Raw genomic sequence first — 18,736 nt, 5'->3', positions numbered from 1 at the left:
CCAAGGGCTCAACAGTGGTGTTGGGACTTGAACCCCCAACCTTCTGGTCAGTAACCCTGAGCCTTAACCGCTGAGCCACTACTGCCCTAGCATATAAGTGTATTGTCTAAGTTTATACTTCTGCAAGTGCATACTTATATTCAAGATCTATTCTCTAAAATCAAGTCTAAATATCTTATATTCTGCTTCTCAGGTGAATGCATACTCATTTAAAGAATTATTAGATATTTAAAAATATTTAAAAATTAATATTCCAATAAACATTTTATCATTTTTCATGATAAAATACACACCGTGACACATATATTATGATCCACTACATCACGATCCATCACGTTATAATCTAGCTGCAGGAAGCGCACATGAGGGATGAGCGTCTCCGTGTGGGACTATGGGGAGAAAAATGTAATCGCTCTCACGCCGTTTGTCACGCGACTCATATAAACGGCTCTAATTGAATAGAGAAATGTCAGTTTTGAAGATTGTGAAAACGAATTCCTTATTATTTGAACTTGAATAAAGGATGCATTAAAGATATAATGCCAGGCTGTTTCATTTTTAGACGCTCTGAACGGCAAGTTTTGCTTCATCAGAACCCCATGTATGGCTCCGCTTTATTTCACATCAGGACGAAACTGCTTCTGTATTTAATTATTTAGTATTTTTGTATTATAATTCCCTCCTACTCTGCAATCTACATCACCTGAAGCTGTTTGGAAAGTTTTGAGTTTGTCTGGACTGTAAGATGTATTTTCTTCCTCTCCTCGATCAAGTGCGAGCTGAAGTGCTGCTCTCCCATATCATCATTAGCGTTTCAAATGATCTCATGATGCATTAAATGAGATCAAACAACTATTCGAATATGAACATTTCTGTAAACAAATGTTTTTATTGGATTTGTATTGTAATGGACAACGTGCACACTTCCGACTTCTCGCGTGAACGTGCCATTGTGCTTACATCACTGATGCATCTACTGCTGGCAGGAAGCGATTTTTTTTTAATTTTTTTTAAGTTTTAATTGTCAATTTATTTTTTACACAAATCTATCGATTTGATTTGAGTCGTGTGCATTACTATTATGATGCCTAAATATGACTTTTGGACCATCAGCCAGCAGTCTAATAGCACCTATTTACTTGTTAGTTAATTAGGAGAGGATTTTCATTTTTGGGTGAACTAACTCTTTAACTTCAATAACAAAACATTTAAGAAAATAATACATGTTTAGAGACTTACATTAGCTCTGCCATCTGATCGTTCACCTTATAAACAAATTAAAGTTTTTTATGCATTCAAGCCCGCTCAAGTGTCAAGCACCCCTCCCCCTGTAGCGCCTGATCCGCTGCCCGGCAAAAGAAGGGACGAGACGCAACAGTGGTGTAGCACGTTTACATAGTAAAAATCTCTCCGCATATATTTTGCTTATTCATCATGTATTAATTGCTTTGACATTGTGGATAGAAAGCATCTGCAAAATGTATATTTGTAAATATAATTTCTTTGTCCTGAGGTTTGGGACACTTATTCACTTACTCTCTATTCACTTACTAGTCTCACTAGTGTAACCTTGAGTTTTGCATCTTCTTTTTTAAGACAAGGAGGGAGAGACGAGTCGAAACAAAATTCTGTGGTCATCAACATCAAGCCACAAATACTGTCAGTTGAACTTAACTTGTAGTGAACCCTAAATATTCCTTTAAATAATTGGTATTTAATGGATTTTTTTTTTATTATTTTTTTTTTTACTTGAATGATGACAGAACTATAATGTTCTTTTCTTTTCTTTTCTTTTCCTTTTTTTTGCCTAAGTTACATGGGAATTCCAAGTCTGATCAAACAACTTCTCTAAGGTGTTCTTATACTAAAGACCTAGGTAGACAAGATGGCATCAGTTCCAGAGCAGCTTCTGGAAACACTGGATGAGCTGGACGAAAAAAAACTGAAGAGGTTTAAATTTTATCTAAAACAAGAAGAGTCCATTTCAGCTGATGACTTGGAAAATGCAGATGCCATTGATACAGTGGAACAGATGGTCAAGTGTTTTAAACCAGAAGAAGCTGTGAAGATCACATTGAACATCTTGAAGAAGATGAAACACAACCAGCTGTCTGAACAGTTAGAGAACAAGTACAAGGAAGGTAAGAAAAGAAAGAATATCACTCATGTTAAAGCTGTAATGTAAAACGTCTCGGGTTACGCAGTGTAACCCTTGTTCCCTGAAAAAAGCGGAACGAGATGCTGCGCTGAGAAAAGCGCTTTGGGAACAAGTCTTAGTTGTGACCAGCTGTGAATATGTGTGCAACATGTCAATGAACACTGAACGGAATTTATAGCCTCTGCCGGTGTAATCATTGGACACACCTGGCGCAGGGCTATAAATAGATGCGTCACATCGTCAGGTATTTTGTCTGAAGAGCAGTCCTGTGGCATCCCAGTGCGGCAGAAAAGTGCAGCATCTCGTTCCGACCTTGCTCAGGGTGTTCTGAATGGAAATGATTCGTGCGGGAGACAATTGTGCCTGCATCATGATCGAATTCCATATAACCCCTAGATAAGTGATTCCCCGGGTGGGAGAGAGAACGCTCTTTTGACATTCTTTTGAGTCTCAGACCCGGACAATATCCCTGTGCTGAGTCGTCAAGGTGCCAGTGCTGCATCCATGCATTTCATGAATGTGCCTGTTAATAGGGCTAGGCCGAATGGAAGAACCCGATAATGGAAGGATTCGCCCCCAAAAGCGAACCTCAGGAACTTCCTGTGCTGTGGCGGAATTCTGTATGAAGATATGAGTCCATGAGATCGATGGTGACCAGCCAAACATGATGTTGGGCTTGTGACACAATCGTCTTGATAGTTAGCATCTTGGAGTTGAACACCCTGACTGGGCAGTTCAAGCCTTGAAGAACTAAGGTCGGACAAAACCCTCCACCCTTCTTGGGAACCAGGAAGTATTCGCTGTAATAACCTGACTCTTTCTCTGGAAGGGGAACATGTGTTATGGCCCCTTAGACCGAGAACTTTTGCAGTTCTAGCTGTAGTCTGGCCACAGCCCTCTTTATTATTGTGTGTGGAATGTACAGAGATTCAGCGTCCCCCTCCTGAACCGAAGCGGCGCAGAGGCACGCTTCAGGCTTACGAGAAGGATCAGCTGGATCTGGGGAGAGAGCGAGGGAAAGGGACGAACCCATCTCTCACTCCTCAGCCAGATCCATGAGAGAGCCCCACGAATGAAGCGTGGGCGCTGACTCCCGGAAGTAAGCGAGGCGAGCGCGAAGCATTTTGCCCGAAAGCAGACCCCTCCAATGCGAGAGCAGCACGCTCTTCCCCCAAACAAACAAAGCAAAACTGATGCGTGTCCCTCTCAGCGATAGAGCATAAACAAGGGAACACGCATCGTTTGCTCTGACTTTCAGTCATTCTCTCTTCTTTTTTTTTAAAAAAGAAATGAAAGGAGAAAAGGCACTGCGCACTGCCTAACCAATTCTAACTCCTAACAGAGGAAAAAGTTTGACAGGCTCGTATAAACACATACACAGAGTGATCTCTGAAGACAAAGAATCTGATGATGCTCCGGTGACGCATCTATTTATAGCCCTGCGCCAGGTGCATCCAATGATTACACTGGCAGAGGCTATAAATTCCGGTCAATGTTCATTGACGTGTTGCACACATTCACAGCTGGTCACAACTAAGACTTGTTCCCAAAGCGCTTTTCTCTGCGCAGCATCATAGTGAATCTTTTTGTAAAGGGAACAAGGTATGCATCTCTCTGTCTCTATTTCAGTGCACAATGTTCCAGTTCAGATCAGCTGTCCACCTCAGACTGGAGTCAGTTTTGATCTAAATGCTCAAACAGGTGCAAATGTAAATGCTCCTATACTCACTGGAAACGTTATCTCAGGCCCAGTTACCTTCAACGTCACCTCAACCACTGGTGCTATTGGTATGATCACAACACTATAACACTCTTAACATAATGCCAACACTATGAACCAGAACATTAAGTTTTAATAAATAAGAGTCATTACTGCTTTGTTGCATTAGTTATCATATGTCTGTATGCTTTTTTGATAACTGCTGCTCTTCTCATAGAGCTGCAAACACCCTCAGAGGGACAGATATCTGGAAAGCATGCAGGAAAACAAGGTAGAAACAACTTTATACTGTCTATAAATATATTTGCTGCCTAGTCTCATAGAATCACTTTACTCAAAAAAAAATATCACTGTACTTATGGTGAAATTTTTTTGATGTACAACATGAATTGAAGTCCTTGTGTTCTTGTTTTGTATCACAGAGGATGATGTCTTGCTAAAAATCGTGACAAAACACAAAGACTTCATGAAGGATAAAACCGGACGTGTTTTTGAGGGCAAAAAAGAAAATAAAACGCATCTCAAGAAAGTTTACACAGAACTCTTTATCACCGAAGGTGATTTTACGGATGTCAATCATGAACACGAGATTCTGAAGATCGACAGAGCTTTCAAAACCCCAAAATCAGAGGACATACCAATCAACTGCAATGACATATTTAGCTTATTAAGACAAAAGGCAGAGGGTAACATTGTTCTGACCAAGGGAATTGCTGGCATTGGAAAAACCTTCTCTGTGCAAAAGTTCATTCTGGACTGGGCTGAAGGAAACGCCAATCAGGATGTAGACTGCATGTTCCTGCTTCCTTTCCGAGAGATTAACTTGATTAAAGATAAGGAGTTCAGTCTACATGAGTTTCTACAGGAATTTTATCCTCCACTGCAAGAACTGAAGGATACAAAGTTGTATGAAAGTTTTACGATTGCTTTTATTTTTGACGGACTCGATGAGAGTCGTCTTCCGTTGAATTTCAATAGCAGTTCACTGCACTCTGTAAATAACCGGTCATCTGTTGATGCTTTGTTTACAAGTTTAGTCAAAGGGAAACTTCTTCCATCAGCTCTCATCTGGGTGACCTCACGACCCACAGCAGCTAATCAAATCCCTCCTGAGTATGTGGGTTTATTCACAGAGGTGCGAGGATTTACTGACAAACAGAAGGAGGAATATTTCAGAAAGAGAATCACAGATGAAACTCAGGCCTTTCAAATAATTTCACACATTAAGACATCTCGCAGTCTCTACATCATGTGTCACATTCCTGTGTTCTGTTGGATCGCAGCTACTGTTCTGCATGAAATTCTCATCAAGAACAATGGGGAAGACATTCCTTCAACACTTACTGAAATGTATGTTCACTTCTTACTAATACAGATGAACCTGAAGAACCAAAAGTATGATGAAAATACCCAAAGAGATCGCACAAAGCTCTTGGGTTCAAACAAAGAAATGATCTCAAAGTTGGCTAAACTGGCATTTGAACAGCTGAAGAAGGAAAATATCATGTTCTACGAGGATGATTTGAAAGCTTGCGGCATTGACGTAAGTGATGAGTCAGAGTCAACGGGATTGTGCACTGAGATCTTTAAGAAAGACTCTGTGCTTCATGAGATGAAGGTTTATTACTTCATACATCTGAGTATCCAAGAGTTCCTCGCTGCTCTGCACATGTTCCTCTGCTACCTGAACAAAAATATGGAGGAGCTTGATTTTTTACTGGAGAATTCATATCCCAAGAAAGACCTGCTGTACTTCTTGCTGATGAAAGCAATTGACAAAGCCAAGGCAAGCGAGACGGGGCATTTTGATCTCTTCCTTCGGTTCTTGCTGGGCATTTCTCTTGAGTCTAATCAAAAACTCCTCACTGGCTTGTTGACCCAAACCGAGGAGAGTAAGAGAAGCATCAATAAAACAATCCAGTACATCAAGCAAATGCAAAACAATGATACTTGCCCTGAAAAATCCATCAACCACTTTTTCTGCATCCTCGAGCTGCAGGATAGGTCCCTGTACCAGCAAATCAAGAAATATCTGAATTCAGATGTCATTGACAAAAGTAGAGAGATCTCCACCTCAAACTGCTCAGCGCTGGTCTATGTGCTTCTGATGTCAGAAGAGGTGCTGGATGAGTTCAACCCAAAGAAGTTCAACCCATCGTATGCTGGATGTAGGAGACTGGTCCCAGTAATGAGATCCTGCAAAAGAGCCCTGTGAGTAAATTCTTACCCTTCTTCCTCTTTTTATTTGTTTGAGATAGCAAAGTTATTGTTAGTATAATTTATTAAGTGCATGATTTCTTGAAATATTTTCTTCTTTTAAAAAGAATATGTGGGCTTTATTGTGAGGGTATTATATGAAATAAATGGCTTATTGAAATATAAAACAATTTAGCATCATTGTGCAGCTTTAGGGGGAGGCTATATACCGGTTAAATCGAAATACTAGCTACAACTGCATATGTTTTTTTGAGGTTGTCCAACAAAAGCCTGGTTTGTGGATATAAAAATGAAACCTAAAAATAACCATTAATTTTTCACGCAAAAACCTCCATGCAGTGTTCTGGGAACTATAGTGCATGGTAGATATAGAACTTAAAAAGAACGTTCCTAGATTATTAGGGGTATGTTCCAAAACCTAGTGAGCTTCCTCCAGAGGCAGCATTTTAAGACATCATTGGCACACTCCTGACGTGAAGGTTGTTCCAAAAGGTAGGTATTTTAAATAATGCATATCTCAATTTGGACAAATTGTAATGGATCATCACATGCATTTTCCCCATGTAGGCCGTCCCAGAATGCACCGTGTTCAAGCCAATTAAAGATTAAAAAGTATTTACAATCCATTCAATATTGAAAAGTAAATAATTGTTCGTTATAATAAAAAAAAGACTATTTTACCCCAAATTTGTGTGTGCAATGCATATTTATGCTCAGAGTATTGTTTTGTTCCTTCCACTTTGCCTGTAGGAACTCCATTTTGAGTCAAGTCTCCCGTGTGCTGTGCATGAGGAGCACTAATTGAATGACAGCGGAGTTGTCGACTACATAGAATGCTCCAAACTGGTCTCTTATGATGCTCCATTTCATTTAGGCAGGAGATAGTAAATTTTATACTAAACCCTAGAAATTGGTCCCCCAAAACATAATTAAAGGGGGAACCATATGCTAACATTAGGGGAACGTTCTGTGTTTGCGGGGGTACTGGTCGAAATGTCAACTGGTAGGAATTTTCGAGTATTGTTTCCATGACGGTTATGCAAAATGCTGCTGCATGGTACAGAATGCAGGTTCCAAAAATATTATTTGTTAAAATGATGGACAGCGCTTTGGAATATTAAAAATTCTGTAAATAACGAAAAATTCCCAGTTAACGTAACATCTGCTTCCATTCACTTTATATTCCGAGGGAAAATAAGGGAAATCTTGTTAATAAAAGGCTGTGTGGGTCTCTGCAAAGCGCTGCTCAGCTTAGTTACTGTTGCTAATACTGTCAATCTTTACTATCGGCATATGATCTGCTGCAAACATAGAGAGAGAAGCAATCACACTTAGTAAATTAACGGAGGAATTATTAAATTACACCTCTGTCAACAGTGCATTTATATGTTGTATATAGACACTAAGGATGTGCCACGGTGGTAGAATAATCGACTAATCATCCAACAACTGCTAAAAAACATCCAGTGAAGAGGTAGTTCTGTAGACAGAAACGCCTTGTTGATCATAGAGGTTGTAACGGTGGCGGTCCCTGTTTGTGTGCCACTCTATAACGGTGGCGGTCCCTGTTTGGGTGCCACTCTGTCAAGTAGTGGGGTCGATTACTAACGTTAATATTTTTAGTGGTGGTGGTTATAATGGGAGATGCAATTCTCATATTAATTGAGAGACACAACTTCTTGTAGAGTGTTTTTTCATGATTATAGCTTGCTGTGCTTAAAGGTGAATAATAATAGTCAGCACAGTAAAAGCCTCTGCAAGAAGCTTAGCTCATATTTAATGTATTATTTGTAATGCATGGTTTCTTGAGAATTTTTGTCTCAGTTTTTGCTTTATTGTAATAACTCATTTAGTTAAACTTATTGAGTAATGAGTCCAGGCTAATGACTCTAAATGACTGCTAATAAAACATTTTGGCTGAAATTTGCAATCTTGACAGGTTTTCAGACTGTGGACTGACAGAAACATGCTGTGAAACTGTCGCTTCAGCTCTTCAGTTAGAGGACTGCCCCATGAGCGAGCTGGACCTGAGTGACAATTACAGTATTGAAGCAGGAGTGAAGCTGCTCTGTTCTGGACTGAAGAGTCCTCACTGTAAACTAGAGACACTGAGGTTGTCACTGTTTATATTTCTCTGAAAAAATTTTTAAGGTGTAACTATTCTATAATGTAATGCTAAAATTAAACTATTCCAGGTTTGCCCGATGTCATTTTGGCCAGGATAGCTGCATGGAGCTGGTGTCTGCTCTCAAGATGATTATATGTCATCTGAGTGAGCTTGACCTCAGTAACAACGATCTGCACGACTCTGGACTTCAACAACTCTTACATGGAATGGACAACACAGAGTGTAAACTTAGAATTCTGAGGAAAGTATTAACAATATTTGGGTGATTTTCAAGATATTGTCCTGGTCCTATTTTCTCCTAAATCAAAAGAAACATAACTAATTCTGTATTGCATATAGAAAATGAAGCTCAATTAAGATTTTTTTACATTGTTTTGTTTTTGCATAAGTTATACACATTTTGGTCAATATGATACTCTCATTATCACAAGTTAAAAAATTATATATATATTATTTAAAATTGTAAAGTGTTTATACGCCATAGTAGAGATCCCTTAGTACTGCCTTTCATTTTCACTGATTTGACTTTTTTATTTAATTTTGTTGTACAACTTCTATATGACAAAAAATAAAAAAATGGCTGTTGCAGTAATGAGAATCTTCACCTAAAACAATGGGATTAGCAGAAGTAAATGAACATATATAGTAAACACTCAACAACCACTTTATTAGAAACACCTATTCGTGTGATTATCTAATCAGCCAATCATGTGGCAGCAATGCATAACATTAATCAGATATGGGTCAGGAACTTCAGTTAATGTTCACATCAACCATCAGAATGGGGGAAAATGTGATCCAAGTGATTTCAACTGTGGCATGATATTTGGTGCCAGATGAGTTGGTTTGAGTATTTCTGTAAGAGCTGATCTCCCGGGATTTTCACACAAAACTGTCTCTGTAGAGTTTACAAAAAACATCCAGTGAGTGGCAGTTCTGCGGACGGAAATGCCTTGTTGATGAGAGATGTCAACGGAGAATGGCCAGACTGGTTCGAGCAGACAGAAAGGCTACAGTAAGTGCCTTGTAGTGAGCAGAATAGCATCTCAGAATGCACAATTTGTCAAGCCTTGAGGCGAATGTGCCACAACAGCAAAAGACCATGTCGGGTTCCTCTTCTGTCAGCCAAGAACAGAAAGCTGAGGCTGCACTGGGCCTACCATTTGTGTACCTCAGCATAAAAAGAGATTCATCAGACCAGGCTATGTTTTTCCAGTCTTTAACTGTCCAGTTGTGTGAGCATGTACCCACTGCAGTCTCCGCTTTCTGTTATTGGCTGACAGAAGCAGAGACATGGGGCCTAGGTAGCTCAGCAAACAAAGACGCTTACTACTACCCCTGGAATCACGAGTTTGAATCCAGGGTGTGCTGAGTGACCCCAGCCAGGCTTCCAAAGCAACCAATTGGCCCAGTTGCTAGGGTGGGTAGACTCATGTTGGTTACCTTACTCATGGTTCCTATATGGTTTTTCTCACTCTCGGTGGGGTTCGTGGTGAGTTGTGTGTGTATGACGCAGTGAATAGTGTGAGCCTTCTCATGCGCTAGGTCTGCATAAGATGCATGGGCTGACTGTCTCAGAAGTGGAGGCAACTGAGATTCATCCTCCGCCATCCAGATCAAGATGAGTCACTGTGCCAACATGAGGAGTTAGAGCATATTGGGAACTGGGCATGCCAAATTGGGGAGAAAAGGGGATAAAAATCCACACAAAAAAAGAAGGGGAACCCAACGTGGTCTTCTGCTGTTGTAACCCATTCGCCTCCATGTTAATTGCTTTTGGTGTTCTGAAATGCTATTCAGCTCACTACAATTGAACAGAGGGACAATCTGAGTTACCGCAGACTTTCTCTCAGCTTGAACCAGTCTGGCCGTTCTCTGTTGACCTTATGGCAGAGCAGAATTGCGCACTGCCCCTTTAAGGATCCACCACCACACACTAAAATGGCTGCTCGTCAGATTACCAGGTGTCAACAATAAAAGCAACTATAAGGTAACCAGGAAGATGGTTATTCACGAGGAGAAAAAGAAGAGAGATTTGAGACTGGTTAGAGGTGAAGTTGAGGTGTGCCAAGCCGATGTAAGGAGAAAAAAAGTTTGTTTTTGTGTACTGGGATATGGATTAGGAACGCGATCGGAGAAGAGAGGAAACCACAAAGGGCCTAATTTGACAAGTGCTCATCACCAGAGAGTGAGGCTTGGATTTTTCACTGTTGATTGCACTTCTTGAGTGAAAGTGGAGTGGCATGAGTTAATTTGATCTTCAAGCACCAAAGAGCCCCATTGTCAAGGTGTGACGGTAAAAATTTAAGGTCTAAAGTGGAAGCGCCATGTGATTCCTTGATTCTTCGGACCTACCTTTTATTCCCGTTTGTTGGACTCTCACCCTGCGTCCTACAGTATTGCCCACAGTCGTCGTTCAGGTACATTGCAAACTCTCCGTGAACCAGCATGCACCATCCACAAACTTTCCTGCCTTAACTCTCTCTCATACACACACACACACACACACACACACTTGAATAATTATTGTTGGATGTTTTGTTCTGTTGGGATTTATGTATTTGATTATTGCTGGTATTTTGTTTGTGAGTCCTTAACTCCTTGCCTTTGTTTACTGTTTTCTATATGATATTTGAATAATACACTTCTGCTTTGAAATTTGATACACTCTTATTTTGTTATTGTTTTATTGCATGTAATTGGTGACTTTTAGGGCTATCTGGGACATGGTATTCATTTTGACAATGATCTACGATCAACAAGGCGTTTCCGTCTACAGAACTACCTCTTAACTGGATGTTTTTTGCTTTTGGTTCCATTCTGAGTAAACTGTAGAGACTATTGTGCATGAAAATCCCTGGAGTTTAGCATTTAAACAAATACTCAAACCAGCCGATCTGTCACCAAAAATCATGCCACAGTCGAAATCACTGAGATCACATATTTGCCATTCTAATGGTTGATGTGAACATTAACTGAAGTTCATGATGATTGACTGATCAGATAATTGCCTGAATAAGTAGATGTACAGGTGTTTCTAATAAAGTGATCAATGAATATATGATTTATTAAAGAATATATTGTAATGTTCTAATGCAGATTGAGCTGGTGTAACCTGACTGAGAAGAGCTGTGAGATTCTTGCCTTGATTCTTTGCTCAAACTCCCTCCTGAGTGAGCTGGACCTGAGTAATAATGACCTGCAAGACTCAGGAGTGAGGCTTATTGCTGATGCACTGAAGAGTTCAAACTGTACACTGGAGGTACTTGGGTAAGATTTTAAGAGATCATTTAGTGAGTCTGTTTTGCTTTGTTTTGTCTTATGTTTCCTCTCTTTTTTGTAGTAATGTAATTTCTAGTGCCCAACCGATATAAGCCTTTCACCGATATATCGGTAGCGGCGTATATGTTTACTGATATGCGCAGATATTAAAACTTTTTTCAGAACATATAATGCAGAAAACAATGCTTTAGAATTGGTGTCATAACGTAGCTTGTCCAGCAGAGCGCGATCTGACCACATTGTTTACAGTGTGAGTTAAGCGGTGCTGAGTTAAGCGGTGCTGAGTTAAGCGGTGCTGAGTTAAGCGGTGCTGAGTTAAGCGGTGCTGAGTTAAGCGGTGCTGAGTTAAGCGGTGTCTTCTAGGTAAACTGCTTACTAGTTTGTGAAATACATACTGGAAAGTTCATCAAAAATGACCCATCATTTTCCCTTTTCAATATAACTAATACAATGTTAACCCTGTCCCTGACAACCATGTCACTCATGTTTATCACATCTGTTTGCTGTTAGCCAGCTATAGATTTTCAGTGCAGTAAGTAATGTAACAGATTGAAAGGTAAATATTAGAGCATCTTTTGCAGCTCAGCATACAACTGTGCGGTGGTGGAGTGTTGATTTCACACTGTTTACCTAGTTGGTGAGATGCAATACTGGAAAGTTAATAAACAACGTCTATCTTTTACCCTCTGTGACAACGAGCTTATAGGTAACTAGCTAACCACGTAGCTACTTTCATTGCTTGTCAGGTGAGTGGAAGCTAATGCGTAAACATGTATTCACCAAATTGTTTTGTTTAGCATTCACAGTTTGGTACCCCCACGAACCGAACTGTTCCTGTCATTGCATTTATAAAATGTAATATGTAAAAGTCTGGTTTTCCACCATTGAACGTTTCCACTGAACTTAGAGTTATAGTTTAACACACTCAGAATATAGTTTAACACAGTTTAACAGAGCGCCACTCACAGCCGCACCCCACCCCGGTTCCTATCTTCCAGGAGGTGCATGATGAGCTCACGAGATTGTGGCGTGCACCTTTTACTGCCCGGACACGATTTGTGCTCTCACTACCCTCGCGGGGCGGGGCTGCGAGGGGGTACTCAGTGATTCCCCAGATCATAGATACGATCACTGAAGCCAGGGCTCCCTCTATGAGGCACCAGTGTGCCTTGAAGTGGCGTCTGTTTGCTAAGTGGTGTTCTTCGTGATGCGAAAACCCCCAGAGATGCACAGTCAGATCTGTGCTTTCCTTCCTGCAGGAGAGGCTGGAGGGGTGGCTGTCCCCCTTCACCCTGAAGGTGTATGTGGCCACTATAACGGCTCACCACGATGCAGTAGATTGTAAGTATTTAGGTAAGCACGACTTGATCATCAGGTTCCTGAGAGGCGCGAGGAGGTTGAATCCTCCCAGGTCGAATCTCATCCCCTTGTGGGACCTCTCCGTGGTCCTTCGGGGCATATGGGGAGCTCCATTTGAGTCCCTGGAGTCAGCTGAGCTAAAAGCACTCTCTTTGAAGACTGCCTTCCTGACTGTGCTCACTTCCCTCAAGAGGGTAGCGGACCTGCAGGCGTTCTCTGTCAGCGAAACATGCCTGGAGTTCAGTCCGGGTTACTCTCACATTAGTGCTCCACATGCACTAGTTGCCTGTAGGTAATCCATTGGTAAACACGCGTCTTCCTTGGGCAGAGGCACCTCTGCCCCTGGTCACCATGTTTGTAGAACTCCACACCCCACACCTCAGGGTATGACCTACCACGGGACTTCTCCACATGAGACACTGCCGACAAGATTCAGTAAGACCATGTGATGTATTTCCACACTATTCCCCCCCTGCGGGTGGGTGTGGGCTCTGCAGTGTCCTCCCCTTGGGTGACACCCCCCACAGCGGACCCTATATTGCCCCCACCTGAACGATTTTGTTCCTTTTGGGGAGGATAAAGGAGAAGCGGCTGCTCCAACCGGTCCCTATTTTATGGCAGTCATCTTGTCCCCGAGGAGTGGGGGACTGTATGACACCTGTTAGAGTGTTGGGAGAGGTTACGTGATGGCCAGGTGTGCTGGCTACGAGGCACACAAGGGTCTGCCATCTCACACTGCCAGTCAACATAACACAGTTCAGCTAGTGTTGGCATTTTGTATAGGGACAGATAGGGAATGTCCCGGTTACTTTCATAACCTCCATTCCCAGAGATTAGAGGTGTTTCAGGCTCCCAAGGGGAACACCTAGTGTCACTACATTGGCACAATGTCTTGTAACCAGGTCATTTATTTCTCTATAGATTATCTGGTTGTATGGTGACAGAGGTCGGCTGTTGTTATGTGGCTTCAGTTATGAGTTCAAACCCTTCACACCTGAATGAGCTGGATCTGAGCTACAATCATCCAGGAGAATCAGGAGTCAAACTTCTCTCTGAGAGACTAAATGATCCGAACTGCACACTGGACAAACTCAAGTTAGTAGTGTGTCAATAGCTGGGTTTCCCTCCACATGTTTATTTATTTATTTATTTTAATATGGGAATATTGCAGATGGAAAGATGCTATTAAAATCTCCAAAATGTACATACAAAACTAATACTGTATGTTTGCTGAAAGTGGATAAATGGTTTTTATTCAAAACTAGGGCTGTCAATTTAACGCGTTAAAAATATTAACGCACTTTAATCGCATTGCTTAACTGAGAAATTCAAGCTTGTAGTACCACCTGTTTACTCCAGAGGGCAGTAATTGAAATTTCAGCTGTGTGAGCAACACACAGTTTATATAGTGAAGAAAACAATTTATTGCGTTCAAAATACTTGGAGCGCAAATGCGATCTTTAAGGGATCTTAAGATGTGTTTAAAGTGAGTATTAAACTATATTTAACTCGACACAGTGACCTAAACATTTGATTTTTATGATGCAACACACCCGAGACGCGACACAAGCATGTCTGACGCAGGTCGTACGGTCTTTACTCATACATATTTAATTACCAACGAGGTTAAGGATGTGTCCTTTAAACTGTTACACTGTTTTTACCCAGTCAATCTTTATTTAAGAAACATGCTCCCTGAAATAGATCCACGTTGCTCCTTCTGTAATGCTGTGATGAAAAGTTTGTTTGTTTGTACTTACCTCTATTTTAACTAGTTTTTCTTTGTTTTAAAGACGTTTTATTTGGTTTTCACAGATTTGATAACTTAAGTTAATATTTTCTGATTAATCTGTTTATTTTTCTTGCCAAGTTTTTAATAATAAGTGTAAATTTATGTCTATAAAGCCCCTATTTGCACTTTTTTTTTAAGTTCTATTATTTAAATACTCTTTGTACCTCCAACAACTCCAAAGCATTGAAAAGCATTGCAATATGTAATGAATATAATGTCTTGGCATTATTGTAAAATATATCTGTAGTATTGTGTACTATGTAAACCCCTGGCTTGTTTCTAAAAAAAAAAAAAAAAGTCTAACGCAGGTGTAAATTGACGGGTCCCTAAACAAACCCTCACAATAAATCTCAAACTGATTGACATAACTATATATGTGTGTGTGTGTGTGTGTGTGTGTGTGTGTGTGTGTTATCTTTAAATATGAAAAAATTATATGTATAATTATTTAATCATTATATATTGAATTATTGGAATATGAGGGGCTTTCTCAGCAAATATTTGTATATGCGATTAATCATGATTAATTAATCGGACACCATGTAATTGATCCGATTAAAAAAATGTAATCGATTGACAGCCCTATTCAAAACACATTCCCATAAACTTGGATGAAAACCCATTCATTAAAATAGGAATACAAATGTAATGTGAATGCCTCAACAAGCCATAAATAAAAAAAATTTGAAAATGCATGAGACATCCTTATTTGTCATTGACCCTAGTACATGTCTAAAAGAAGCATGCAAATAATTTTCTGTTATTTGCTTCTTATGACCATTTTGACTTTTTTCTTCATTGTAAATATTTTATTTACTTGTTTAATTTCTGTAGAACTGATCCTAATGGTCAACACTTCATCAAGTCAGGGATAAGAAAGTGTAAGTCTGCGTCTACCAATCTTTCTCAAAATGTTTTGTATGGGCTTTGTAAAAGGAAGTACAAATTTACACACATAATAAAAACAATATGTGTAGAAATAAATAAAATAATAAAAGTAGAAGTAAAACAATGGTTTGTTTCTCTAATGTAAATTATATTCTGTCTCACAGATGCTTGTGATCTCACACTGGATCTAAACACAGCACACCTTGAGCTCTGTCTCTCCGATGAAAACAGACGGGTGACACGAGTAACAGAGAAACAGCCATATCCTGATCATCCAGAGAGATTTGAGGACAGTGAGCAGGTTCTGTGTAGAGAGAGTCTGACTGGACGCTGTTACTGGGAGGCTGAATGGAGCGGGACAGAGGGGGTGGTGGGGGTGACATACAATAATATAAATAGAAAGAATGATGATGACTTCGATTTTATAGAGTCCCCCTGTAATCTTGGAAACAATGCTGTTTCATGGAAACTTACCTGTGGATCAATTATATACGTTTCTCACGATCAAGTAGATATTAATGTAAAGACTCCAATCACTCGTTCATGCAGAGCAGGAGTGTACGTGGACTCAATGGCTGGCACTTTGTCCTTCTACAGTGTTTCTGACATGCACATACTCACACATTTACACACATTCCTCACTTCCTTTAACGAACCTCTTTATGCTGGATTTAAGGTGGAAATGGGAACTTTGTCCTTATGTCAGATGGAGTAACCTGAAGCCCTTTTCAAAATAACATTATTTAACTCAAGATAATCATTTTCTTAATCAGTTTTTTTGTCTTAAAACTAGAAACATTTCCTTGAGAACCAAACTTGCCTATTTAGAAATCAAAACTTGTTTCCAGAAAATGTATTTTTAAATTTATCTTTCTTTCTCTATTGGTAAATTGCTTTTTTTCTCATTTTAAGCATACATCTAACAATATATGGTGAGGTTTATATTTAAAACAAGGGGAAATAATCTTGTTAATGTGCTATATATTAAAAGGATTTAAGTATTTTATCTTTAGATTGTATAAGGTCGGAAGGATGCTACTATTTTGACCCAATAATCAGGGGGGAAAACACTTGATGGAAGACATGTAGGTTTAATTTATCCATTTATTGGACTATAATAAAGTTGATACTTTATGATATTGTATTTTAAGGAAAAAGTATTATATAGAAACTGATACAACATAGGATTTAACAACATTTTGAATGCAAACTATAAAATTGTGATTACTGGAAATCTATTGGTCAAAATGATTGGGAAAACATGTAATATTGATACAGTGATTAATGAGTTAACAGAAGTTATAATCAAATAAGGAATAAAGAGATTTTTGAGGCCATTTAAAAAAAGCAGTTATTTGAGTCACATAATTAAATGTTCAAAAAATAGCATTGAAAATTTACCATAAAGAAAAATGGATTAGTTGACAATTAGCATGAAACTATTCTACAAGAGACGTCACACAAGACTGTTTCCTCAATCAGCTGTTGAGTTTCCTTCTTCTAGAGGATTGTTACAACATAAAAGACAGGATGTGAAATGGAGATACCAAGACAATTGACAGAAAACAATTGGTGGAAGAGGTAGATTAGCACATCTCTTTGCACTTCTTCCACTATAAAGATATTTACAGCATTTACATTTTAATGTATTCATTTAGCAGCCACTTCATGTCTGAAGCATTACTGACAACTGTGTCCAATTTTTTTAGTTCCTACATACATATTTGTCTGTAGCAGTTTCTGTTTATTGTACCTCATTATTGCTTCTGATGATGCTGATGCAGAATTGTGGAGTAGTTACAAAACTGCAGAGGAATGAAGACCATGAAGATTTGCTGCTCTTCCCTAAATTCTTCCAGTGTTGACCAATAACTTCAATGCAATGTAGGGAATTAAAAATCAGCAATGTATTAAGGCTAGACATTAAAATGTATTGTGAATAAAAAAATTTAAAAGAGTATGCATCTTCTGAATTTTTTTTTTTTACTTACACTCCTGTGTGAGCCTTTCTCCGCCTGAGCGCTGGAAGGTTTGGCTGGTTAGCATAGCCCTGCAGGTGGATTCTGTAGCAACATCATCATGGGTTTGTTAAAATTAAGGTTTAATAAAGCAATACTAAGTTATTAATCCTATAATACAGACATGGCTTGATTTTAAGAGGTCTATGGTTTGTCTGATGTGGATGGTTTGTCTTAGGAGTGGTGGTGGCGTAGTGGCTAAAGCACAGGGCTGTTAATCAGAAGGTAACAGGTTCTAACCCCATGGCCACCACCATTGTGTCCTTGAGCAAGACACTTAACTCCAGGTTGCTCCGGGGGGATTGTCCCTGTAATAAGTGCACTGTAAGTTGCTTTGGATAAAAGCGTCTGCCAAATGCATAAATGTAATGTAATGATGTCTGTTGCTGCACCAGTAAAGGGAGCACATTTTGTTACACTCATCACACAAGAAGTAAAACAAGTGTGAGAGGAAAGAAGGGTATATATTTATATCTGTCAGTCAAAAAGAGTGCGTGAAAGAAAGAGAAATACAACAGGATTGCAAACAAAAATTTCAAACACAGGCAAATGTGTGGAAATCATCAGTTTTTTCATTTTCTCCACCTACATCACAAGTATCTAGAGTATCTTTAATCAGCTTTGTTTGACAGATTGTGTGCATGATATCTGAAGAGAAAAACTACCAAATTTCTGAATTTTCCTACATACAGTTTAATTATTTATTTTATAATTAGTTGGCATTCAATGTTTGCACTGTTTCTGTCCAGATGTGATCTGTGCAGTTGCAGGGGTGATGACATACACTTCATATGATAAGTGTTCACACCGGATGCCCATATAAGCCAGAATATGAAAGTAACATAAAGTACCTCTGCAAAGTTCCATAGTGCCATTTTCTTCAGAAAATGATATACACCCATGAAGTCTGGAATGCCACCTGGAGATCAGAGATACTTTCTGATTGTCATCACAAGAGGAATCTTCACTGTCACTATAACAGATATGAAACCAGAGGATGGAGGACAAAACTGGTGCGCTATAGATAAACTCATATGTGATGACTACAGGAAGTTTCAGTTAAATATCAGAAATGGAATGTTATTAACATGCATTGTCTTAATTTCCTTTAATATTTTGTGTTGCTTTATTACCTAAATATTTTATGTAAGATCTGATTTGTATTTATTTTCCT

At 39.4% G+C, this 18,736-nt stretch overlaps 1 protein-coding gene across 1 annotated transcript; it reads left to right on the top strand.

The window, feature by feature from the left end:
- Positions 1 to 1,883: 1,883 nt before the first annotated feature.
- On the top strand, positions 1,884 to 17,453 carry LOC127643880 (NACHT, LRR and PYD domains-containing protein 12-like). The gene is made up of 8 exons (XM_052126808.1): positions 1,884 to 2,141; positions 4,301 to 6,089; positions 8,035 to 8,208; positions 8,291 to 8,485; positions 11,323 to 11,493; positions 13,786 to 13,959; positions 15,491 to 15,537; positions 15,709 to 17,453. Exons 1-8 carry the CDS (start codon positions 1,886 to 1,888, stop codon positions 16,257 to 16,259), a joined length of 3,357 nt encoding a protein of 1,118 aa, XP_051982768.1. The 5' UTR covers positions 1,884 to 1,885; the 3' UTR covers positions 16,260 to 17,453.
- Positions 17,454 to 18,736: the final 1,283 nt, after the last annotated feature.

The sequence above is a fragment of the Xyrauchen texanus genome, chromosome 5 (genome assembly GCF_025860055.1).
Source record: "Xyrauchen texanus isolate HMW12.3.18 chromosome 5, RBS_HiC_50CHRs, whole genome shotgun sequence".
NCBI classification, from domain to species: domain Eukaryota; kingdom Metazoa; phylum Chordata; class Actinopteri; order Cypriniformes; family Catostomidae; genus Xyrauchen; species Xyrauchen texanus.
The sequence above is the reverse complement of the archived record's forward strand: the minus strand, read 5'-3'. Positions and strand labels throughout refer to the sequence as shown.